Here is a 26,378-nt window from a genome sequence, read left to right as displayed (position 1 = left end):
TAGACTTTTGACAAGAACAAGAAAGTTTGATCACATTACGCCTGTACTGGCTCATCTGCACTGGCTTCCTGTGCACTTAAGATGTGACTTTAAGGTTTTACTACTTACGTATAAAATACTACACGGTCTAGCTCCAGCCTATCTTGCCGATTGTATTGTACCATATGTCCCGGCAAGAAATCTGCGTTCAAAGGACTCCGGCTTATTAGTGATTCCCAAAGCCCAAAAAAAGTCTGCGGGCTGTAGAGCTTTTTCATTTCGGGCTCCAGTACTCTGGAATGCCCTCCCGGTAACAGTTCGAGATGCCACCTCAGTAGAAGCATTTAAATCTCACCTTAAAACTCATTTGTATACTCTAGCCTTTAAATAGACTCCCTTTTTAGACCAGTTGATCTGCCGTTTCTTTTCCTTTTCTTCTATGTCACACTCTCCTTTGTGGAGGGAGTCCGGTCCGATCCGGTGGCCATGTACTGCTCGCCTGTGTATCGGCTGGGGACATCTCTGCGCTGCTGATCCGCCTCCGCTTGGGATGGTTTCCTGCTGGCTCCGCTGTGAACGGGACTCTCGCTGCTGTGTTGGATCCGCTTTGGACTGGACTCTCGCGACTGTGTTGGATCCATTATGGATTGAACTTTCACAGTATCATGTTAGACCCGCTCGACATCCATTGCTTTCCTCCTCTCCAAGGTTCTCATAGTCATCAATCATTGTCACCGATGTCCCACTGGGTGTGAGTTTTCCTTGCCCTTATGTGGGCCTACTGAGGATGTCGTAGTGGTTTGTGCAGCCCTTTGAGACACTAGTGATTTAGGGCTATATAAGTAAACATTGATTGATTATTAGTACGACGTTATCCAGATGATTCATCGAACATTTTTATCCGGAATATCTAATGTAAAGCTATCCTATAGGAATAACTAGGAACACATTTTGGTAACTTCCTGTTCCTTCCATTGACAGTCCTGCAATAGTGTAACATCCTGGCGACAGAAGCGGGTCAAAAAGTTAAACCAAAGCAACAAAATATCCATTCTGCTGTAAAATGTTGTGATTGAATGATCTAACACAGGGTTTCTTAACTTTTTTTGACCTCGGGGCCATAACTGAGCATTGTACTGTATATCTAACCTACTTACAGTTTACAACCTTGTCTAATGATATGAAACCATGTGTTAATCAAAAATATACTTATTCATTTAAAACATACACCTTAGGCTTAGGTCAGGCTGATTGGAAAAATAAGTACTGACCAAATATACTGCATAACAAGAGACTCATAAATAACTGACAGAAAATGTATTTACATACAATTATGTTGTGCCAAAATAAATCCATCCATTGTCTACCACTTGTCCACAAGTCGCCACCTCAAACTAATTTGATAATGAATATGCTTCTTAACTGAACTGAAATGTATTATATATTAAAGCGCAAATGAAAATACAGATTTGCCACTTTAGTCATAATTTTTGCGCTTAAGAAACATCTCAATGACTTTAGCTCCAGACTTTTTCTGTTTAACATTGTCATGACTGCCACAAGTGGTGGAAAAGTGTATTACAACTGAGTGCCGCAGCTGAGAAACAGGTATTTATTGGTTGCAGCCCAACAATGGTTAACTGATCTAACAGAGCAAAGTTCTCCTTTTGACAAATTAGTCCAAATATTTACTGGAAATTGTGGATTGATAAAAATTAGTGTCTATGATTGGGATTTCTGCAACATGTTTTTTGTTTACATCTGATTTTAATGCACCACCAATTAATAATTAGTTATTGTTTGTACGACTTGATTGAGATGATCCATCTGAGACGCTCATCAGAAAAACCTCACTTTACTTTTAAAGTCACGGAAAACAGATCTTAGGAATGATTAGCAATACCTTTTGGTTACTGTTTGTATGGTCCATCAATCCAACAGTAATGTAGTACCTTGGCGTCACAAGTGGGCAAAAAAGTTGCCACCGAGATTGTTTGACTGTACGACCTTATTGTTACAGTCCATCTGAGAAGCTCATCAGTAAAAGTCCAATTCATTTGTTAAAAGTCCAATTCATTTTTTAAATGATGTAAAGCAAATCCTAGGAATTCATGCCATCGCCTTTTGGTTGCTTCCTGTTCCTTTGGTCCTTCAGTCCTACGATAGCGTAACATCTTGGTGACAGAAGCGGGTCGAAAAGTTGCACCAAAGCAGCGAAAGATCCATCTTCCTGTGGAAAAGAATTGCACAATTTATTAAGCTGAGTGTACATGATCTTGATTTCGCCAGAATTTTTATTACCGCCACACTTTGAAAATATGTTTTTTTTTTACTTTAAAATAAATTAAAATAATATAATTTATTGTAGCCTGCAGAAGAAATCACACACAGTCCGACACTATTTTTAACTTTTATTACCAATCCGATGATATCAAATGGCACAATTCCAACATGTTTTACCTCCCGCGTACACACTTTCGTCCAGGTGAGTCTGCGCTTCCCCCCCGAAAACACAACAACACTTTCTAGGGGACATCTCTGCGCTGCTTGGGATGGTCTCCTGCTGGCCCCACTATGGACTGGACTCTCATTATTATGTTAGAGCCACTATGGACTGGACTCTCACTACTATGTTAGATCCACTATGGACTGGACTTTCACAATATTATGTTAGATCCACTATGGACTGGACTCTCATTATTATGTTAGAGCCACTATGGACTGGACTCTCACTACTATGTTAGATCCACTATGGACTGGACTTTCACAATATTATGTTAGATCCACTATGGACTGGACTTTCACAATATCATGTTAGACCGACATGACGTCCATTGCTTTCGGTCCTCTCCAAGGTTTCTCATAGTCATTCACATCGACATCCCACTGGGGTTAGTTTTTCCTTGCCCTTATGTGTGCTCTGTACCGCGGATGTCGTTGTGGTTTGTACAGCCCTTTGAGACACTTGTGATTTAGGGCTATATAAATAAACATTGATTGATTCCTCATTCTCCGCCAATCCCCTTTCAGGCACAGATGGTGTGTTTACAAACATGGGAAAAACTGACATTAAATCCAAACCAGACAAACATTAAGCATTATCACCAGCAGGTGGTTACAGCTTGAATGGATACATATATAGCCTATTATTTGCACACTATTGACAAGTGATGTACCGAAAACTTAACCACTGAAAAAATACTTTGTTTACCGAAAACCGCGTCGCCCAAACAGGATGTAAACAAAACGCACACCATTGTCTAGAGGGTTGTCTGCAATGTAGACATAACCAGATATAATACCCCTGGACAGCAATCTACCAAATGTGCAAATATTAAGAGGACAGTGGTGACTTTTAAGTAGAGAAAGTTCAACTGAAGCAGCGCGACGCAAGTATGACATCATACTTGCTAAGGGTTGCCTCTTTCATCATGGGACGGAAGTTAAAAGCTTCTTAACATGACTACATTTTATAATAACACCAGAAGATTAGATTTGTTGCTCGTAGTTTGAAATGTTTTTTAAAAGTCATTAAAAATATCTAAAATGACACTTGAAAAATTCTCAAAGTACTTTGTACAATAAGCAACAAATGAAAATATGGCTGTAAAATTAAAAAATATATATTTATACTAAGAATAATAAAATATATATTTTTTTAAAGTACCCTATTTCCTTGAATTTCCGCCGGGGCGCTAAGTATTTTAAAACCTCTTCTCACTCCTGCACTTACCAAAGGCATGCGGTAAAAGTAAGCATGCGCTAATTATTTTAAAACCTCTTCTCACTCCTGCGCTTACCAAAGGCATGCGGTAAAAGTAAGCATGCGCTAATTATTTTAAAACCTCTTCTCACTCCGGAACTTACCAAAGGTATGCGGTAAAAATTTGAGTGTGATGTAAGCTTGGACCTTAAATCTTACTGAATAGCTCTTAATCTTCTTCCCTTTATGCGATTTTACATTACCGTTATCGAAATCAGCCTCCTCCATTTTGAAAATGATGACAGGGGACGTGTCCCTCGTGACGTATGGAGTTTGACCCGGCAATAACACTAAGCATGCTCTAATTATTTTGAGAAGAGAGTTTGACCCGGCAGTAATTCAAGGCAGGCGCATACTATATGCCCTGCGGCAATTCAAGGAAATAGTATGCTTAAATTGTTTTGCCTTTTTATCCAATCCAAATGACTTTATTTATATAGCACATTTTAGAAAACAATAAAAGTTTCACAAAGTGTTGCGCAGGAGTTTAAACACACATTTAGAAGCTGTATAAAACTAAGGAGAGTCAATTGTAAAAAAAAACACGTGAAAAAAATTTTTTAAGAAAATTATTTCTTGCAGATTTTGCAAATTATTAGATGACGCCACGGTGACCACGCCCCCACCACTACAGGTATCTTGGCAGTCTCTGGGATACCCTGCCACATGGATCTTTTACATGCCCAGCCATCACTTCCTGCTCAGTTTTTTGATTATACAACGTTATCGGCACAATCCTCCTCATGTTTGAAGGTCATTATTGCTACAGGCCGCTTTGAACAAAGCCAACTGTATTTTTGGTATATTTTATAAGCTAAAATGATCTCACAGAGCTCTGTTTTTTTGTACCTGTTCTTTAAGGAAGCAGAGGCGATCCAAGAGAATGAGGCCTTCAATGCAGGGCGCAAGAGTCACCTTCAACTGCACACACCAAAGTAGGTTTTAGTGTCACACACATAAAAAAACATGAATAACGCCACAGAAGTCATTTCACTGTATAATCATCTCTGCATCAGGCTATAATGAGCTCATTTAACGGTTTATTGGCCTGGCTTTACGGGAAGGGATGACAATGTCTTACCCGAAGTGGACTAAATGATGATGATTATGTGCGAATAGCTCACCAGATTAAAGGCATGCATTTCTGACCGGCGCGGGCTGAAGTCATCGTGGTACCGTCGGATGTCCCCGTCAGAAAGCTGTGTGTGAAGGAGACGGACCATCGGACTAAATATGTAAAAATATAAAACAAAAAAATTCTAATATTGTGGTTCAGACTTGCGAATCGTCCAGGTCCAGTTTTCGAAGAGCCCGCCGAATGTAATCCTCAAAGGATTTAGACTTGGAGTAGACGTTCCCCACTCGCTTTTCACTGCAGCGAGAGGAAGGAATTATTGATGATTGGATGCTGGATTAAGTCATTTTATTCGTAAAAAAATATGTAACATTAAAAAGATTTATTAGAAAAATGTTCTATAATTAAAACAATTTATTTTTTAAATGTAATTGTGTAATATGCATACATTATTCAAAACAGTATACCGTATTTTTCGGATTATAAATCGCTACGGAGTATAAGTCGCACCGGCCGAAAATGCATAATAAAGAAGGAAAAAAACATATATACGTCGCACTGGAGTATAAATCGCATTTCTGGGGGAAATTTTATTTGATAAAATCCAACACCAAGAATAGACATTGGAAAGGCAATTTAAAATAAATAAAGAACAGTGAACAACTGGCTGAATAAGTGTACGTTATATGAGGCATAAATAACCAGCGGAGAACGTGCCTGGTAGGTTAAGGTAACATATTATGGTAAGAATCATTCAAATAACTATAACATATAGAACATGCTATAAGTTTACCAAACAATCTGTCACTCCTAATCGATAAATCCGATGAAACCTTCCTCCTCGATGTTGCTTCTAAACAACTCTGCCAACTCCAAAGGTATGCGCCGCTTCCTCTTGTCGTTTTCTGCTGCATATTTCACTACGTCCAGCTTGTAATCTGCAGTACATGATTTAATTTTCGGTGCCATTTTTGTTCAGCCCTTCTCAGTTTTTATAAGTCACTGCCAACGAGGAAATGATCCATTTTAATAGCTATGGCAGTAGCATATAGCCGTTAGCATTCCATGACCCACAATGCACTTCTGCCATGACCCTCCCCCGCTGAATTCTTATTGGTTGACGTGTGTGTGACGATTGCTGACATTTTCTTCGTCTCTTCCGCGAATGAGATACATAATCCGTCCATCTTCTTCTGCTTATCCGAGGTCGGATCGCGGGGGCAGCAGCCTAAGCAGGGAAGCCCAGACTTCCCTCTCCCCAGCCACTTCGTCTAGCTCTTCCCTGGGGATCCCGAGGCGTTCCCAGGCCAGCCGGGAGACATAGTCTTCCCAACGTGTCCTGGGTCTTCCCCTTGGCCTCCTACCGGTTGGATGTGCCCTAAACTCCTCCCTAGGGAGGCGTTCAGGTGGCATCCTTACCAGATGCCCGAACCACCTCATCTGGCATAATATTATTTGATATTTTACAGTAATGTGTTAATTTCACACATAAGTCGCTCCGGAGTATATGTCGCACCCCCGGCCAAACTATGAAAATATTATTTGATATTTTACGGTAATGCATGGATGGCAAATTCTGGCCCTTTGGCCTTTGAGGCAATATCAAATTAACATTACAGCTGGCCCGCCGGTGTTATATAGCGGCGGTGCAGCTGTAACACCGCATTCGCTGCTTATACTCATACTTGCCAACCCTACTGATTTTCTTGGGAGACTCCCGAAGTTCAGTGCCCCTCCCGAAAATCTCCCGGGGCAACCATTCTCCCGAACTTCTCCCCGGACAACAATATTGGGGTCGTGCCTTAAAGGCACTGCCTTTAGCGTTCTCCACAACCTGTCGTTACGTCCGCTTTTCCTCTATACATACAGTGTGCCGGCCAAGTCACATAGTATATGCGGCTTGTACACACACACACACACACACAAAAGTGAATGCAAGGCATATTTGAACAACAGCCATACAGGTCACACTGAGAGTGGCCGTATAAACAACTACAACACTGTTACAAATATGCCCCACACTGTGAACCCTGACCAAACAAGAATGACAAACACAATTCGGGAGAACAACCGCACCGAAACACAACAGAACAAATACCCAGAACCCCTTGCAGCACTAAGTCTTCCGGGACGCAACAATATCCACCCCCGCTACTACCAAACCCCGGCAACCCCCAACCCCAACCACCTCATTGTTATTTTATTTTCAAATGTATTAGCTAGTAGAAAAAGTTAAGGTTGATATTTACTTCAGAAGGTTGCAAATACAAAAGAGGCATTACATTTTTTATTTAAATGTTATTTCTGTGATGTTTTTTTTTTTTAAGTTGATTTTGCACTATTAGGTTGTATAAACATTGTTAAAGCAAATCAGTGTAGCAAACTGAGCAATAATTAACGTTTTATTCATTCCCTTTCTCTTGCTACTTCAAGGCTTGAATGTTTGATTCATTCCTTATTGTTATTTTACTTTCAAATGTATTATTACCCTGTGGAAAAAGTTTATTTTGATATTTACCTCAGAAGGCTGCAAATAGAAAAGAGGCATTCAATTTGTATTTAAATTATATTTGATATGCCGTTGATATTTTTTAATTATTGTTATTATTATTTTAAACTCGATTTTGCATCTCACTAAAGTTATATAAGCCTTTCTTGTTCAATATTTAATGCAAAACTTGTTTGGGACCCTATTAAAAGGTTCATTTGTTCAACCTTGGCCCGCGGCTTTGTTTAGTTTTAAATTTTGGCCCACTCTGTATTTGAGTTTGACACCCCTGCGGTAATGTGTTAATGATTTCACACATAAGTCGCTCCGGAGTATATGTCGCACCCCCGGCCAAACTATGAAAAAAAACTGCGACTTACAGTCCGAAAAATAAGGTATATTTTTATTTAATTTATTATTATCTTTTGCAGAGCTTATGTTTGTATTGTGCAACATTCACTGCATCTATTTTTTTTTTTTTTTTTTACAAAAAGAAGCAATGTTACTAGACAATATATTGTGCAATTTTGTGAAACAATTGCAATAAAGTAATAATAATAAAAAAGAAGACAATAATAATCATGGTGTACCACTAATACACCACACTTCATAAACAGAGCAACTTCCTGTTACCTTTTATGGGTGTGGTAGTGATCCCTGAGGATAACATGCAGGACTGCCCGGTAGAACAGAGACTCCATTTGGATCTGTGTGAAAAAACAAAATAATTAAGACTCGTTGAGTTCAATCAAGTCTGCTTTCGCATTCGTGCTTCCCACTAGTGATTCGTCTCGCCGTGATTGCATTAATATTTATAAACATTCCACATAAATGGCGTCCGCTGTTGCCGTGCGGGCTTTGGCCCTGGAGCTGCCAGCGCCACTTCCCCCAAACAAAGGCGCTCTTAAACAATGGCGTCTGGGGCGGCTGTCGCTGGAAATGATTTGATTGATTTTTGTTTTGAATTCACAGGAGTATTGATGGTGTCAAACAGTATTCGCCTACTCACCCCCTGGCCCACTGTAACTCTCTCCAGCGCCTGTTCCAAAGGAAACAGAAGCGCATTAAAATCAAACTGCAGTGCCTTGTCATACTTGACTTGAAGTCACTCACCAAGCACGCCGACATGCGGGCGTTTCTGCCGCAAAACCACGAGTGGCGGCGGAGGTGCTGACTCAAAGGGAACCCGAACACGGAACCCAAACAATCTGCGGACGTTAACCGTAAACCATTAGTCTGTACAGTGCTTCCCTCAGAACTGCAATCTATTTGTGGCAGGAGTTGCTGTTGGGGGAGTCTAAATGGAGACTTTTTGATTGATAGATTGATAGTTTTGTTAGTAGATTGCACAGTTCAGTACATATTCCGTACAATTGACCACTAAATGGTAACACCCGAATAAGTTTTTCAACTTGTTTAAGTCGGGGTCCACGTTAATCAATTCAGTCATCACACAAGTTAATCATCATAGTATATACATTGAATTATTTACATTATTTACAATCCGCGGAGTGGAATGGGGAGCTTTGGTTGATATCAGTACTTCAGTCATCAACAATTGAATCAACAGAGAAATGGACATTGAAGCAGTGTAGGTCTTACTTAGTAGGATATGTACAGCCAGCAGAGAACATAGTGAGTTCAGATAGCATAAGAACAAGTAAATACATTAGAAGTACATTTGAGTTGTTTATAATCTGGGGAGATGGGATGTGAATGGAGGAGGGTGTTAGTAAAGGGTTGAATTGCCTGGAGGTGTTGTTTTAGAGCGTTTTTGAAGGAACATAGAGATGCACTTACTTTTATACCTGTTGGGAGTGGATTCCACATTGATGTGGCATAGAAAGAGAATGAGTTAGGACCTTTGTTAGATCGAAATCTGGGTTTAACGTGGTTTGTGGAGCTCCCCCTGGTGTTGTGGTTATGGCGGTCATTTACGTTAAGGAAGTAGTTTGACATGTACTTTGGTATCAGGGAGGTGTAGCAAATTTTATAGACCAGGCTCAGTGCAAGTTGTTTTAGTCTGTCCTCCACCCTGAGCCAGCCCACTTTGGAGAAGTGGGTTGGAGTGAGGTGTGATCTGGGGTGGAGGTCTAAAAGTAACCGGACTAGCTTGTTCTGGGATTTTTGGAGTCTAGATTGTGGGGCGGTTTAGCTCGGTCGGTAGAGTGGCCGTGCCAGCAACTTGAGGGTTGCAGGTTCGATTCCCGCTTCCGCCATCCTAGTCACTGCTGTTGTGTCCTTGGGCAAGACACTTCACCCACCTGCTCCCAGTGCCACCCACACTGGTTTGAATGTAACTTAGATATTGGGTTTCACTATGTAGAGCGCTTTGAGTCACTAGAGAAAAAGCGCTATATATATATATATATATATATATATATATATATATATATATATATAATCCTTTTTTGGGATTGAAGCTAAATCGTTATCAAAAAATAGATTCTGAACTAAAAAAAACCATTTTTAACCCCCAAGAAATTAATAAGCAACCCCCAAAAAAAGGTTTGCAACCCCAAAAATGGATTGCTAGTAACACCATTTTTGTTTAAAAATATATTTTTAAAAACATTTTTATTTTGCGCAAATATTTTTTTCTGGTTGATAATCTTTTTTTGTTTGCCTTAAAAGACATTGAATTTGAGTTGCAACAAAACAATTTGCAACCAAAGAAATTATTTTCGACCAAAAAAATGGATTTGTAACCCAAAAAAACAAATAAGCAACCAAGAAAAAAGATTTGTACCCAAAAAATTATTGGCAACCCAATTATCAGTTTGAAAACAAAAAATAATTGCAAGAAACAACTTTTTTAAATATATATGGATACTTTTATATTTAAAATGTATGTTTTTGTTGGCAAATGTTTATTTCTTTTGGTTAATAATCAATTTTTGGGCAGGGGTTGCATAAAAAGACAAACATTTCTCCCCATACACTATTCAGACCCAACATGTAGACAATATAGAGTTGGTATAAATATTGTGTTATAGTTGAGGAGTTTTATAAAGTATTATAACACATTTAAAGGTTAAACAATATTGTGTTTACCTCAACACAACTGCAAAGAACCGATTGACAAGGAAAATGTCATCAAAAGTCAACGCTTCAAAAAGTTTGTCAGGTCAAGTAGTCCAAACCGAAAATTGCACTAAAAGAGAATTTAGTGAGGTTCCCCTAAAGGCCTACCGAAATTAGATTTTCTTATTTAAACGGGGATAGCAGGTCCATTCTATGTGTCATACTTGATCATTTTGCGATATTGCCATATTTTTGCTGAAAGGATTTAGTAGAGAACATCGACGATAAAGTTCGCAACTTGCCTGTACCGGATGTAGCAGACGATGTGCGCGTGACGTCACGGGTTGTGGAGCTCCTCACATCCTCACATTGTTTACAATCATGGCCACCAGCAGCGAGAGTTATTCGGACCGAGAAAGTGACGATTTCTCCATTAATTTGAGCGAGGATGAAAGATTCGTGGATGAGGATAGTGAGCGTGAAGGACTAGAAAGAAGAAAAAAAAGGCGAGGGCAGTGGGACCGATTCAGATGTTATTAGACACATTTACTAGGATAATTCTAGAAAATCCCTTATCTGCTTATTGTGTTACTAGTGTTTTAGTGAGATTATATAGTACCTGAATGTCGGAGGGGTGTGGCCACATGTGTGGTGACAGCCAGTGTCTCCGGTGAGAGGAGGTAATAGTTCGCAGCTGCAGGAGGACGAACGCTCCGCTCATGTCTACGGTAAGAGCCGACTTACTAGCACAATTTTCTCACCGAAACCTGCCGGTTGACATGTGGTCGGGAACCATGTCCGCTTGACCGCTCTGATCCATAGAAAAGCTTCACCTTCGGGAATGTAAACAAGGAAACACCAGCTGTGTTTGTGTTGCTACAACCGGCCGCAATACACCGCTTCTCACCTACATCTTTCTTCTTTGACTTCTCCATTATTAATTGAACAAATTGCAAAAGATTCAGCAACACAGATATCCAAAATACTGTGTAATTATGCGATTAAAGCAGACTACTTATAGCTTGGATCGGGCTGGAAGAACATGTCCGCTACAACCGGTGACGTCATGCGACATTTTCAACAGGAGACTTCGCAGGAAATTTAAAATTGCGATTTAGTAAACTAAAAAGGCCGTATTGGCATGTGTTGCAATGTTAATATTTCATCATTGATATATAAACTATCAGACTGCGTGGTAGGTAGTAGTGGCTTTCAGTAGGCCTTTAATATGAGCTAAGTTAGCATAGCAACATCTCTCCATTGCCGGCTGCTATCGTTTTGCTATGGTAAGTTTGTGTACGTGTTATAAAGCAGTTGACCTCTTCTCTTCTTGGTTTGATAAAACAATCGAGTGTGTGTGTTTAATGTAATACCCTGCAGGTCAGGTTGAAACTCCTCAGAGAGCTGATGGTAGCAGCATCCCACGCTGCAGACGGCCAGCAGCTCCGCTTTGGCCACAAACATCCTGAGAGTGCTTGGAGCCAGGTCGCCACACGTGTGCAGGCCCACCAAGACCGCATCCTAGAAAAGAAGACAAACTAGTAAGACATAAAAGTCCAGCTGACGCCATGTCTGATTAGCTCACCTCCAGGTCATCGATGAGTTCCCGAAGCTCCGTTTCCGCGGTAACGTATGACGTGAGCGGTGAAAAGACGGCGTCTGTGTTGCTTTTCCTGTTCTGGGCTTTCCTCTCCAGGTTTTCCTTCTTCCTCCTCTCCCTCTCTTCATCAGTCAGCGACCGAGGAGACGTCCTCCCGGGCTGCATCACGTCCAATGACAAGGCGCTGAGGAAGAGCTCCTCTGTGTCCTCTGCAGAGTCTGGTATCCGCAGAACCTCCCGTGGCCCACCTTCATCTCCAGCTTTCAGCTCTGCAACCTCTTCTTCTTCTTGTTCCCTTTTAGCCTTTCTGCGTTTGTGGTAGACCTTGGAGAACTTCTTCAACTTCCGGTTTCTCTCCTGGGCTCCGTGGGTGTTGGTGCTGGACGAGTCGATGCCGAAGACCCGGAGGCCGTGCTGCAGGGACAGGAAGGAGCTCAGGTAGCCCTTCCCTGAACCCACGTCTATCACCTGCATGGATGACATGGAGATCCATGAGTCCTACAAGTCCTAACATGTTTACATTTAGATATCATACTTTCCTGCTTGACTCCACAGCACTTGGCTAAACAGTCCACCACCTCCGACATGGATTGGACCTCATGGGATTTCTTTGTGTTCATAAACTCGTCCGGCTCCAACTCATCCGTGGAAGTATCGCCCAATTCAGACATGTTTCGTCTGAGGACCTCCAGAAGCTCATTGCGGCTCATGCAGAGTCCCAGACCAGGAATTGAGTGGGCCTTTGCTTCTCGCAAAAGTTCATGGACATCGACCAGGCGGTTTGTATCGTGGCAAAACCCAAATGTGGTCTTGGATTGCTCTGTTATAAAGGAATACATTAGAATGCAGAATCAGTCGATGTAAACCTAGGGTCAGCAACCCACAGCTCGAGAGCCGCATGTGGCACTATATCGCCGCCCTAGTGGCTCGCTGGACCTCTTTCAAACATGTGTGCAAATGGAAAAAGATGAAGAAAAAAATATTGTTTGTGAATATTTTCTGTAGTGGAACAAACATCACACAAACCTTCCTAATTTTTAGAAATCCCACACTTTTGTCCTTCAAATTTCAGCAATCTTTGATCTCATACAACTTTCTCCGATGCTGCCACAGTTTTATACCACTTCTTCTTTGTCTCATTTTGTCCACTGTTAGAATAATCATGTATATATTATCACACTAACTTTAGAATGATTAAAGTCTGTTGCTTTAGTTATTAGCTATTGTGCTCAAGTTGAACTTTTGTTCTAATCTATGCAAGGACAAAACTTCTTGTCTGAGCATGATGTTATCACAGTTTTGGCTCACTGGCAGCCAAGGACTTCGGAGACCTCGGCATTGATGGGATGACAGCACGCAGACGAGACAGAGACTTCAAGGATCTCAACGAAGATAAGATGACAACACGCGGACGAACTCGGCGACAAGGAAAAATCCCATTCCGTCACGTACTATGCGTCCTGGACCTGCTTTGCATAATATATGTGACCACTCCTTTTAGAGAGGCAGCTTCAGTGATGTTGACTATGGAATTCTGAATAAAAAGGGGAACGCGGAAACTGGACCTTAGAGCATAGGGCGAGACTGTGACTAAGTGTGCAGTGCCCGCGTTCTCCTCATGAGCCCTATTTAACTCTGTGTCTGCTTGGTTCCTTGCTTCTTGTCTGATTAATAGATGTCATCAGTGTTTGAACCTGACATCCACCAAATGTTTCATGCTGTGCGTGAATGCACAAAGGTGAGCTTTGTTGATATTATTGACTTGGAGTATTTATCAGGCATATTTGGTCAGTGCATGACAGCAAGCTAATCGATGTTAACATGCTGTTTAGGCTAGCTCAGTGGTTCTTAACCTGGGTTCGATCGAACCCTAGGGGGTTGGGTGAGTCGGCCTCAGGGGTTCGGCAGGGGTCAAAACAGACCCGACTCATCGTGTAAATACAAACTTCTCCCTGTCGGCGTATTACGGATACGGCAACAGCTGACTGATTTGCAGGTGTGTAATTTGTTGTGAGTTTATGCACTGTGTTGGGTTTTGTTTGAACAAGGTGATGTTCATGCACTGTTCCTTTTGCGCACCTGTAAAAAAACCATGGTAACACTTTAGTATGGGGAACATAGTCACCATTAATTAGTTGCTTGATATCAGGAAAATTAGTAACATATTGGCTCTTAACTAGTCATCATTAAGTACTTATTAATGCCTTAGTCGGCATGGCCTTATTATAACCCTAACTCTCTAATCCTGACCCTAACCCTAACCAAATAACTCTAAAATAAGTCTTTGTTACTTATAATGTGTTCCCCATTCTAAAGTGTTACCAAAAACATCTAACTTTGTCTTGAATTAGATAAAAAACAAAAAAAAAACGTTATTTTTCACTAAAGAAGGGTTCGGTGAATGCGCATATGAAACTGGTGGGGTTTGATACCTCCAACAGGGTTAAGAACCACTGGGCTAGCTGTATCTACATATTGCATCATTATGCCTTGTTTTTAGGTATATTCGAGCTCATTTAATTTCCTTAATGTCCTCTGCGTATTTAATTTATATTCGCATGTCTCATGACACATTATCTGTACGTAACATTGGCTGCATTTGTGTGCCATGTTGTTCCAGACCACAGCAAACGTTACCCAGCTCGCAAAAATTGTAATAAATCCACTAGAAGAAGACAGCCTGCCGTTTCCTTTAACTTGGACACACACATCTGTACATTTGGTCATTCTGAGCCAGTCATTTCCAGAAGTTGTCTCCTCCTGTGAGAAGCCTCCGCTTTACTAATGATTTCCAGGGTTGCAAATATGTGCAGAATAAAAATTAAAATACAGCATTTCTGTCAACGAAGATTTGCGTTAGCCTTTGATAGTAAGTAGCCTAATAAAGCTAACATCTGTCTTCATTATAACACTTATTTACTTGTCATTTTTTGAGGCTGCAAACAGATTTTTTTTTTTGTTGTATTTTTGGTCCGATATGACTCTTTCAACATTTTGGGTCACCAACCCTTATATAAACAATAATTGATTAATATCATGAATTGATCAAAGGCCTACTGAAACCCACTACTACCGACCACGCAGTCCGATAGTTTATATATCAATGATGAAATATTAACATTGCAACACATGCCAATACGGCTTTTTTATTTTACTAAATTGCAATTTTAAATTTCCCGCGAGGTATCCTGTTGAAAACGTCGCGGACGTCACCGGCTGTAGCGGACATGTTCTTCCAGCCCGATCCAAGCTATAAGTAGTCTGCTGTAATCGCATAATTACACAGATTTCCGGACATCTTTTGCAATTTGTTCAATTAATAATAGAGACTACAAAGAACAAAAATGTTGGTGGAAAGCGGTGTATTGCGGTCGGCTGTAGCAAAACAAACACAGCCGGTGTTTCTTTGTTTACATTCCCTAAAGATGACGGCGAAGCTTTAATATGGAACAGAGCGGTCAAGCGAACATGGTTCTCTACCACATGTCGACCGGCAGGTTTCGGTGAGAAAATGTGGTAATAAGTCGGCTCTTACCGTAGACATGAGCGGAGGATTGTGTCGTTCCTCCTGCAGCTGTCAAAGCGGCAGCTGCGACTCTCTTGGCTCCTCCGTGGCTTCCCTCAGAGACACTGGCGGTCAACACACCCCTCCGACTTTCAGGTATGACTATATAATCTCACTAAAACACTAGTAACACAATAAGCAGATAAGGGATTTTCCAGAATTATCTTAGTAAATGTGTCTAATAACATCTGAATCGCTTCCACTGCCCTCATCTTTTTTTTCTTTTTTTCTAGTCCTTCACTCTCACTATCCTCATCCACAAATCTTTCATCCTCGCTCAAATTAATGGGGAAATTGTTGCTTTCTCGGTCCGAATCGCTCTAGCTTCTGGTGGCTATGATTGTAAACAATGTGCGGATGTGAGGAGCCCTACAATGCACATCGTCTGCTACTTTCGGTACAGGCAAGGTTTTTTTTATTAGCGACCAAACGTTGCGAACTTTATCGTCGATGTTCTCTACTAAATCCTTTCAGCAAAAATATGGCAATATCGCGAAATGATCAAGTATGACACATAGAATGGAACTGCTATCCCCGTTTAAATAAGAAAATCTCATTTCAGTAGGCCTTTAACGTGGACCCTGACTATAACACGTTGAAAAACCTATTTGGTCGTTATTATTTAGTGGTCAATTGTAGGGAATATGTAATAAACGTTTCAATCAATCAATCAATCAATCAATCAATCAGTCACCTTCTTTTATGACTTGTGGCTCCCCCTGGTGGCCGCTTGTGCCAATGGCAGACAGAACCTCCTCGGATGACACGGCCACAAAACGGCTCCACACGTCGTGAGTGTAGAACTCCACAGTGTGAGCGTTGGCGATAGTCAGAGTTGCACCTAAGAACCGAGTGACTTTATCTATTCGTTTCTGGACCTCTGTGAGGTCCATCGAGAAGGGAATCATGTTGAAAAACTGCAAAAGTAAGGAAGACTGATGTGAACCGAGCCTGTAGTCAACAGCATATATTTTCCAGGCATTAGTAGTTGAAAACATATAATCGATTTTGCTTAAGGCGCCTGGAAGCCCTGTTTTAAGCTTCTGTTAGTTAGTCCTATTTGCAGTCTATTTTAATATTTTAATAATGAAATATTAACTTAAAAATGAAAGCGGATAAGGGAAATGTACGCCATATCAATCTGCTAAACTGAGCTTGTTTATTCACGTCTGTCGTGAAACGTCATCACTCCGCGACCGCCTAGGACAACGTCGTCGGAGCACGAGCGCAAACACTATAATATTCAAGTCTAATGGCGCCGATTAATCAGAAAATGAAGACAAATGCTTTCCAACGGAAAGAAGGCAACTGGAAGAAATCAACAAAACCAACCGATGGCGTCAAAAAGAAGAAGAAATGGGTTCCCGAGGACAAAATATTTCGAGGAAGTGTGAAAGAAGGTACGTGTTCGCATCTACTCGTGTTACTTCTATATGCGTTTATATAGGATTATATATACATTTATATAGGGATATACATGCATTTATATAGTAATATTTTGGCTACAACTTATGGCGTTTTTCCACCTTAGCCGCTTGTTGTGCTACGTATTGTTCGGACTTCAAAGGCCTACTGAAATGAGATTTTCTTATTTAAACTGGGATAGCAGGTCCATTCTATGTGTCATACTCGATCATTCCGTGATATTGCCATATTTTTGCTGAAAGGATTTAGTAGACGATAAAGTTCGCAACTTTTGGTCGCTAATAAAAAAAAGCCTTGCCTGTACCGGAAGTAGCAGACGATGAGCGCGTGACGTCACGGGTTGTGGAGCTCCTCACATCTGCACATTGTTTACAATCATGGCCACCAGCAGCGAGAGCGATTCGGACAGTGAAAGCGACGATTTCCCCATTAATTTGAGAGAGGATGGAAGATTCGTGGATGAGGAAAGTGAGAGTGAAGAATTACAAAAAGGAAAAAAAGACTATACAGTGGGAGCGATTCGGATGGTATTAGACAAATTTACCAGGATAATTCTGGAAAATCCCTTATCTGCTTATTGTGTTACTAGTGTTTTAGTGAGATTATATGGTTGTATCTGTACAACCTGAAGGTCGGCCTCGCACCTTTCTTTAGCACCAGTCGACGGTGGTGCCCAATGCCCATCTCTGCCCTTCGCAAAGGACCCTCTTTCGAAATGATCGCTGCCTAATACAATGTACTTTGTGTGTGTGGTCCAATCCAACCGTGTTCGCTTGACCGCTCTGTTCCATAGTAAAGATTCACCGTCATCTTTCGGGAATGTAAACAATGAAACACCTGCTGTGTTTGTGTTGCTAAAGGCGGCCGCAATACACCGCTTCCCACCTATAGCTTTCTTCTTTGACGTCTCCATTATTCATTGAACAAATTGCAAAAATTCAGCAACACAGATGTCCATGATGCTGTGGAATTATGCGATGAAAAGAGACGACTTATAGCTGTGAACGGTGCTGGAACAAAATGTCCTCTACAATGCGTGACGTTACACGCACGCGTAATCATACAGCGACGTTTTAGCATGATAGCTCTGCGCAAAATTTAAAATTTCAATTTAGTAAACTAAAAAGGCCGTATTGGCATGTGTTGCAATGTTAATATTTCATCATTGATATATAAACTATCAGACTGCGTGCTCGGTAGTAGTGGGTTTCAGTAGGCCTTTATATTGCCTGCCCCCTTCAACATAATGAGTAGTTTTACTTAATGGATAGCCCAGATTCACAAGCATACACACCAAACAAATACATCCAAATATCATGAAACCAAACACAAAACATACAAAAAAACAAGTGCACAACTTCATGAAGTAGAAACCGAACAAAAAAAGTACTATGCTTCTCAAGGGATGATACAAAACAAATACAAAACCAGACAAAAAATAAGTAAAATCATAAATATAAAGCAAAATGCCCTGCGATGAGGTGGCGACACAAAAAAGGGACAAGCGGTAGAAAATGGATGAATGGTTGGATGTAGACCCTTACAGCCGTCCATACCTACTCAGTGGCTTAGTGGTTTGAGTGTTCGCCCTGAGACCAGCAGGTTGTGAGTTCAAACTCCGGCCGAGTCATACCAAAGACTTTAAAAATGGGACCCATTGCCTCCCTGCTTGGCACTCTGCATCAAGGGTTGGAATTGGGGGTTAAATCACCATAAATGATTCCCGGGCGTGGCACCGCTGTTGCACACTGCTCCCCTCACCTCCCAGGGGGTGATCAAGGGGATGGGTCAAATGCAGAGGACAAATTTCACCACACCTAGAGTGTGTGTGACAATCATTGGTATATTAACTTTAATATGATCTTATTGTTCTGGCTTTAAATATTATTTTTTTCAATTGAAATATCCATCCATCCATTTTCTACCGCTTTTTCCCTTTTGGGGTCGCGGGGGGCGCTGGCGCCTATCTCAGCTACAATCGGGCGGAAGGCGGGGTTCACCCTGGACAAGTCGCCACCTCATCGCAGGGCCAACACAGATAGACAGACAACATTCACACTCACATTCACACACTAGGGCCAATTTAGTGTTGCCAATCAACCTATCCCCAGGTGCATGTCTTTGGAAGTGGGAGGAAGCCGGAGTACCCGGAGGGAACCCACGCATTCACGGGGAGAACATGCAAACTCCACACAGAAAGATCCCGAGCCTGGATTTGAACCCAGGACTGCAGGACCTTCGTATTGTGAGGCAGACGCACTAACCCCTCTGCCACCGTGAAGCCCCAATTGAAATATATTTTTTACAATCTTTTATCTCATTGTAAAGAGAATTCCGTAACAACCATGTGTGTTAAGTTATGATAACTCTTCATCTGCTGTTCCAGGGTTTTTTCTAGATTGCCAAGGAACCTGTGGCGGTGGGGGCGCGGTCAATATGACCTCATCATATGTTCTATGACGCAAACCATGTCTTTAAAATGAAAGTACTGGATCACTATGGCAGGGCTTCTGTCGTTTCATCCTAGACAATATTCATGACACATTTGTGCTTTGTTTTGAAGATGATTCACACTGTATGATTTTTTTATTTTTTTTTAAATCAGTTGTAGTCAATAAGTTCCTTCTTTTTCTCTGTCCTCTTGCGAGGCAGACTGGCTCGTATGTGCACATTCATCCTCCACTGTTGCCCTTTGTAATACAAAGTAGCGTCTACTTTAGTTCAAACTTAGACCCGTCAGTAGACTCGATACGGAGGCGCTATAAACTACAACATGGCCGACGAGGAGAAGACGCAATCAAAGAGCTGCTTAGTCTGGAGGAGGACTTGGGCACGAAAATAAGACCGTCAAAAAGCGGCTTGAAAATGGTCTAAAAATAAAATCAATGCAATTTTTCCACTAACGCGTCACCATTACATGTTTTATAGACAACAAGGTGTCGCCCCCAAAAAATACCACTCCACTTCAACTTAAAGACAGCACAAGTCCATTCTAGAGGGTTAAAAGTAAATAGGTTAGTGTTTTTCATACCATTGTTGTTTGACTAATTTCACTTCGCTTTTCACGCTACAATATGATAAAAGTGTGTACGATTGCTGCTGATATCATATTGGATCAATATCTGTATCAGCCAATTCCCCAATATTGGTATCAAAAAGTGAAAATATTGTATCAGAATATCCCTGACAATATATGAAAACCTGACCCCATGAAGACTCGGGTATTAATGTTTTTGACCAAAAGATGGCGTTAAGCAACTGTTCAAATCTGTGCACATTTAATATTTTGTTTTGAATCAATACATATGCAAATCATGTTTCATATAATTTTTTTCAGTTGACATCAGAGTTTTAGTACTTTCTTGTGCATCAATATTCATGACAAATTAGTGCTTTGTTTTAAACATGATTTATACAGTATGAAAAAAAAATTGAAAAGGAATTTTACCTTTGCAAAATCATTATACTATTGGCTAAGTTTTATATTCAAAAATGTAAGTTTCTCAATAACCGACCTATATTTTGTCCCTTTAAAAATTTTTTTTACAACTCTACTTTAAAACGCCCTCTACCCCTAACAGCCAAAAAGCTGTGAAAACTGATGCTGTGTTCCAAATTTGGATTATTTATGGATCTTGTGTGAGCCTACTTCTTTACATTTTGTTACATATATATATTTTGCATTCTATTTTAGTAACTTTTTTGAGTTTATAACCCCCTGACGCTGTTTTGTACTGTTTCTGTGCTTGTTTTTTTATTATTATTATATCTTGATTTGTATGTAAATGTTCATATTATAAATAAATGAAGGTTTATAAAATAAAATAAAAACAATGTCTTTAAAAAGGCTGACTAAATTATACATACTTTTAAAACAAGTCATCCATCCATCATCTTCCGCTTATCCGAGGTCGGGTCGCGGGGGCAGCAGCCTAAGCAGGGAAGCCCAGACTTCCCTCTCCCCAGCCACTTCGTCCCCTCTCGGGGGATCCCGAGGCGTTCCCAGGCCAGCCGGGAGACATAGTCTTCCCAACGTGTCCTGGGTCTTCCCCGTGGCCTCCTACCAGCTGGACGTGCCCTAAACACCTCCCTAGGGAGGCGTTCGGGTGGCATCCTGACCAGATGCCCGAACCACCTCATCTGGCTCCTCTCGATGTGAAGGAGCAGCGGCTTTACGTTGAGCTCCTCCCGGATGGCAGAGCTTCTCACCCTATCTCTAAGGGAGAGCCCTGCCACACGGCGGAGGAAATTCATTTCGGCCGTTTGTACCCGTGATCTTATCCTTTCGGTCATGACCCAAAGCTCATGACTATAGGTGAGGATGGGAACGTAGATCGACCGGTAAATTGAGAGCTTTGCCTTCCGGCTCAGCTCCTTCTTCACCACAACGGATCGATACAACGTCCGCATTACTGAAGACGCCGCACCGATCCGCCTATCGATCTCACGAGCCACTCTTCCCTCACTCATGAACAAGACTACTAGGTACTTGAACTCCTCCACTTGGGGCAGGGTCTCCTCCCCAACCCGGAAAACAAATCAGTGTTATTGATATTAGTGTTAACATATATTTTTCTTACATAATATTGTTTTGCTATATTTTTCAATTGTCGCTGCGTATTGTACTTTGTTATGAATTGTTCGAGAGTCTAAGAGACTTCTCTGTCCCGGCAAGAAATCTGCGTTCAAAGGACTCCGGCTTGTTAGTGATTCCCAAAGCCCAAAAAAAGTCTGCGGGCTATAGAGCGTTTTCCGTTCGGGCTCCAGTACTCTGGAATGCCCTCCCGGTAACAGTTCGAGATGCCACCTCAGTAGAAGCATTTAAGTCTCACCTTAAAACTCATTTGTATACTCTAGCCTTTAAATAGACTCCCTTTTTAGACCAGTTGATCTGCCGTTTCTTTTCTTTTTCTTCTATGTCCCACTCTCCCTTGTGGAGGGGGTCCGGTCCGTTCCGGTGGCCATGTACTGCTTGCCTGTGTATCGGCTGGGGACATCTCTGCACTGCTGATCCGCCTCCGCTTGGGATGGTTTCCTGCTGGCTCCGCTGTGACGGGACTCTCGCTGCTGTGTTGGATCCGCTTTGAACTGGACTCTCGCTGCTGTGTTGGATCCGCTTTGAACTGGACTCTCGCGACTGTGTTGGATCCATTGTGGATTGAACTTTCACAGTATCATGTTAGACCCGCTCGACATCCATTGCTTTCCTCCTCTCCAAGGTTCTCATAGTCATTATTGTCACCGATGTCCCACTGGGTGTGAGTTTTCCTTGCCCTTATGTGGGCCTACCGAGGATGTCGTGGTGGTTTGTGCAGCCCTTTGAGACACTAGTGATTTAGGGCTATATAAGTAAACATTGATTGATTGATTGATCTTTTTAGTCACTTTATCTTTATTAAAAACAACTTGTAACAAATGTTGCGTATTTGCCGTGGCGGTGTGCCACGATCGAAGACAATAAAAATGGAAACCCTGCTTTTGATTATCATGAGTTTCTCTCCACATCTTAGGTAAAGGCTTTGCACTTAAGCGGAAGGAGAAACTGCAGCATGAGTACAACAAGCTTCTGCGGAAGGAGAAGAAGAAGAACATGACCCCACAGACGACGAAGCTGTACAGGGCGGACTACCCTGAACACCTCAAACATTTATACATGGCCGAGGAAGAGAAACTGAAGCGCGAGGCGTGGACAAACCGAGTGAACAGGGCCAAGCTGAGAAGGAAAGGACGGGACAATGAGGCAGACATGGAGGACGAGGCTCCACAAGCAGCTGAAACAGCCGGTTCTGATGCGGAAATTACAGCATCTGAGGCGGCAGATGCGACTACTGAGGGGTCCACATCAGCACCAGAAATGTAGGTATTGACTTATGCAGTATATTTTTTATTCTCAAGGCCAAATGAATCCAACTTGCATATCTCTCTTTTAAGGCTTCCCATGAGCAACCGCATGAAGAAAAAAATGCAGAAGACGACGTCATTCCAGAGGTCAAAAGAGGAGTACAAACAAGCCCAAGAGAATCGGAGGAAAAAGAAAGAGGTGACATCATCGCCGTTATGACATAATTAGTGCCTGGTTGTCCAATTCTAATCCGTAGACGACAAACTGTCTTATCAGGAGTTCCTCGCGAACAAGCAGCAGCGAGAGGAGGCTGTCCGCAAGTACAAACAGAGAAAAATGGAGTCCTTTCAGATGCTGTGCAAAAAGACCAAGAAGGGACAGCCTAACTTAAATCTTCAGATGGACTACTTGCTTCAGAAGATACAGAAAAACTCAGAAACTTCAAAGAACTGAAGTTAGATTCGGTTTTGTTAGTAATCCATTCTGAACGGTCCTGACTCAGTGCAGAGACTAAGTCAACAATTTGTGGGATTTTATGTGTCGGCACTCAATTGTGTAGACTGATACAGACTAGTTTGTCACATTGTATGCTAACTGAGACAGATAAAAGGGAGATTTCATCCAATATTGATATTGGTCTGACATTAGCAGAAAAAAAGTAGTGTCTGCTCTAATCTAAACTTTCTGATCGAGGCAGTCCTGCAGCGTGTTTACTTGTGCTAGGATGGGCAGCCCGTTAACATCTAAAGTCCTCCAGTAAGCACACAGGGTTGCTATCTTCTTCTATTTTTATCAAGTCGTTTACAAAAGGTAAACAAGCCAGGCTACTAGGAGCTAGCGGCTACACAACAGCTGAGCACACAAGCTAGACATACTGTACGTCATACAAGTCCTTCAATGAAGAATATTGCAGTCTTATACGACTTTTTGTCAATATAAAAAAGTATCAAATAATTATAGTTGTATATTACTTACACATACAAAGTCTCCAAGGCAGGAACACATTAAAAAGTATCCTGTAACAAATGTGTCTGCATCATTCAACCTATTGTGTCATGAGCTTAACTTAAAAGGGCCCTGTTATGTTGGTACCAGTTCAATCAATGTTTACTTATATAGCCCTAAATCACTAGTGTCTCAAAGGGCTGCACAAACCATGAATTGATTAATGTGAACCCCGACTTAAACAAGTTGAAAAACTTATTCGGGTGTTACCATTTAGTGGTCAATTGTACGGAATATGTACTGTACTGTGCAATCTACTAATAAAAGTATCAATCAATCAATCAATCAAAAACCACAACGACATCCTCGGTAGGCCCACATAAGGGCAAGGAAAAATTCACACCCAGTGGGACGTCGGTGACAATGATGACTATGAGAACCTTGGAGAGGAGGAAAGCAATGGATGTCGAGCGGGTCTAACATGATACTGTGAAAGTTCAATCCACAATGTTGTGTATTTGGGATCTCCTTAAGTCCAGAAAATTAGAAATCAAACCGTGGAGACATAGCGGATACATACAAACCCCGTTTCTATATGAGTTGGGAAATTGTGTTAGATGTAAATATGAACGGAATACAATGATTTGCAAATCATTTTCAACCCATATTCAGTTGAATGCACTACAAAGACAAGATATTTAAACTCAAAATTTTTTTTGTGTGCAAATAATCATTAACTTGAACATTTCATGGCTGCAACACGTGCCAAAGTAGTTCGGAAAGGACATGTTCACCACTGTTACATCACCTTTTCTTTTTACAACACTCAATAAACGTTTGGGAACTGAGGAAACTAATTGTTGAAGCTTTGAAAGTGGAATTCTTTCTCATTGTTGTTTAATGTAGAGCTTCAGTCGTTCAACAGTCCGGGGTCTCCGCTGTCGTATTTTACGCTTCATAATGCGCCACACATTTTCCATGGGAGACAGGTCTGGACTGCAGGCGGGCCAGGAAAGTACCCGCACGCTTTTTTTCCGAAGTTACGCTGTTGTAACACTTGTCTTGCTGAAATAAGCAGGGGCGTCCATGATAACGTTGCTTGGATGACAACATATGTTGCTCCAAAACCTCTAAGGACCATTCAGCATTAATGGTGCCTTCACAGATGTGTAAGTTACCCATGCCTTGGGCACTAATACACTCCCATACCATCACAGATGCTGGCTTTTGAACTTTGCGCCTATAATAATCCGAATGGTTATTTTCCTCTTTGTTCTTGAGGACACCACGTCCACAGTTTCCAAATATAATTTCAAATGTGGACTCGTCAGACCACAGAACACCTTTCCACTTTGCATCAGTCCATCTCAGGTGAGATTGGGCCCAGCCAAGCCGGATGCGTTTCTGGATATTGTTGATAAATGGGTTTGGCTTTGCATAGTAGAGTTTTAACTTGCACTTACAGATGTAGCGACCAACTGTAGTTACTGACAGTGGTTTTACGAAGTGTACCTGAGCCCATGTGGTGATATCTTTTACAGACTGATGTCGTTTTTTGATGCAGTACCACCTGAGGGATCAAAAGTCCGTAATATCGCTTACGTGCAGTGATTTCTCCAGATTCTTTGAACATTTTGATGATTTTACGGACCGTAGATGGTAAAATCCCTAAATTCCTTGCAATAGCTCGTTGAGAAATGTTTTTCTAAAACTGTTCGACAATTTGCTTACAAAGTGGTGACCCTCGCCCCATCCTTGTTTGTGAATTACTTAGCATTTCATGGAAGCTGCTTTTATACCCAATCATGGCAACCAAATGTTCCCAATTAGCCTGCACACCTGTGGGATGTTCCATATAAGTGTTTGATGAGCATTCCGCAACTTTATCAGTATTTATTGCCACCTTTCCCAACTTCTTTGTCACGTGTTGCTGGCATCAAATTCTAAAGTTAATGATTATTTGCAAAAAAAATTGTTTATCACTTTGAAATTAAATATGTTGTCTTTGTAGCATATTCAACTGAATATGGGTTGAAAATGATTTGCAAATCATTGTATTCCATTTATATTTACGTCTAACACAATTTCCCAACTCATATGGAAACGGGGTTTGTATAAAAAACAATACAGTATTGCCCTCTTCAAAACGAGCCATTTGGAATATGGAGACTTAAGTGACATATTTTGCCTTTTGATATGTCCGAGGTTATCTCCACATATGGAAGAGGTTTACCTGAATGTAGTTGTCGTCAATAAGTTCCTTCTTTTTCCTCTTTCCTCTTGCGGGGCAGACTGGCTCGTACATGCACATGAATCCTCCACTGTTGCCCTTTCTAATACAAAGCAGCGTATACTTTAGTTCAAACTTAGACCCGTCAGTAGACTCGATATGGAAGCGCTGTAAACTACAACATGGCTGACGAGGAGTAGACCCAGTCAAGGATCTGCTTAGTCTGGAGGAGGACTTGGGCATGAAAATAAGACGGTCAAAAAGCGGCTTGAAAATGGTCTAAAAATCAAATCCATGCAAGTTTGTTGACTAACACGCCACCATTACATATTCTATAACAAGGTGTCGGCAAAAAAAAAAATATATATATATATCACTCCACTTCAACTTAAAGACAGCAGTCCATTCTAGACTGTTAACAGTAAATAGGTTAGTGTTTTTC

At 41.3% G+C, this 26,378-nt stretch overlaps 2 protein-coding genes and 1 long non-coding RNA gene across 3 annotated transcripts; 2 read left to right on the top strand and 1 right to left on the bottom strand.

Moving 5' to 3' along the window:
- Nucleotides 1-1,817: 1,817 nt before the first annotated feature.
- On the bottom strand, nt 1,818-16,573 carry mettl25 (methyltransferase like 25). Its single transcript, XM_061912214.1, has 11 exons — nt 16,189-16,573; nt 12,442-12,749; nt 11,915-12,397; nt 11,703-11,850; nt 8,419-8,513; nt 8,315-8,344; nt 7,939-8,012; nt 5,021-5,114; nt 4,867-4,941; nt 4,592-4,663; nt 1,818-2,209 (listed from the first exon to the last, which is right to left on the bottom strand). The coding sequence occupies exons 1-11, from the start codon at nt 16,490-16,492 to the stop codon at nt 2,081-2,083; spliced, it is 1,812 nt and encodes a 603-aa protein (XP_061768198.1). The 5' UTR covers nt 16,493-16,573; the 3' UTR covers nt 1,818-2,080.
- LOC133560106 (uncharacterized) lies at nt 12,211-13,622 on the top strand. The gene is made up of 2 exons (XR_009808386.1): nt 12,211-12,367; nt 12,485-13,622. It is a non-coding gene; the product is annotated as an uncharacterized LOC133560106 (long non-coding RNA).
- Nucleotides 16,242-24,563, top strand: ccdc59 (coiled-coil domain containing 59). Its single transcript, XM_061912213.1, has 4 exons — nt 16,242-16,894; nt 22,430-22,775; nt 22,851-22,959; nt 23,038-24,563. Exons 1-4 carry the CDS (start codon nt 16,747-16,749, stop codon nt 23,212-23,214), a joined length of 780 nt encoding a protein of 259 aa, XP_061768197.1. The 5' UTR covers nt 16,242-16,746; the 3' UTR covers nt 23,215-24,563.
- The last annotated feature ends 1,815 nt before the right edge of the window (nt 24,564-26,378 follow it).

This window comes from Nerophis ophidion, linkage group LG10, assembly GCF_033978795.1.
Source record: "Nerophis ophidion isolate RoL-2023_Sa linkage group LG10, RoL_Noph_v1.0, whole genome shotgun sequence".
Taxonomy (NCBI): Eukaryota; Metazoa; Chordata; class Actinopteri; order Syngnathiformes; family Syngnathidae; genus Nerophis; species Nerophis ophidion.
Note: the sequence above shows the minus strand (reverse complement) of the source record. Positions and strands in the feature narration are given on the sequence as shown.

Excerpts from the sequence above, each read along its gene's own strand:
- ccdc59 (XM_061912213.1), top strand. The coding sequence starts at position 16,747 with ATGGCGCCGATTAATCAGAAAATGAAGACAAATGCTTTCCAACGGAAA. Across the intron at positions 16,895-22,429 it reads TCGAGGAAGTGTGAAAGAAG|GTAAAGGCTTTGCACTTAAG; the intron begins GTACGTGTTCGC and ends TCCACATCTTAG. Across the intron at positions 22,776-22,850 it reads TCCACATCAGCACCAGAAAT|GCTTCCCATGAGCAACCGCA; the intron begins GTAGGTATTGAC and ends CTCTCTTTTAAG.
- mettl25 (XM_061912214.1), bottom strand. The coding sequence starts at position 16,492 with ATGTTTTCAACTACTAATGCCTGGAAAATATATGCTGTTGACTACAGG. Across the intron at positions 5,115-7,938 it reads CACTACCACACCCATAAAAG|TGAAAAGCGAGTGGGGAACG; the intron begins GTAACAGGAAGT and ends CTCTCGCTGCAG. Across the intron at positions 2,210-4,591 it reads TCTGCTTCCTTAAAGAACAG|GAAGATGGATCTTTCGCTGC; the intron begins GTACAAAAAAAC and ends TCTTTTCCACAG.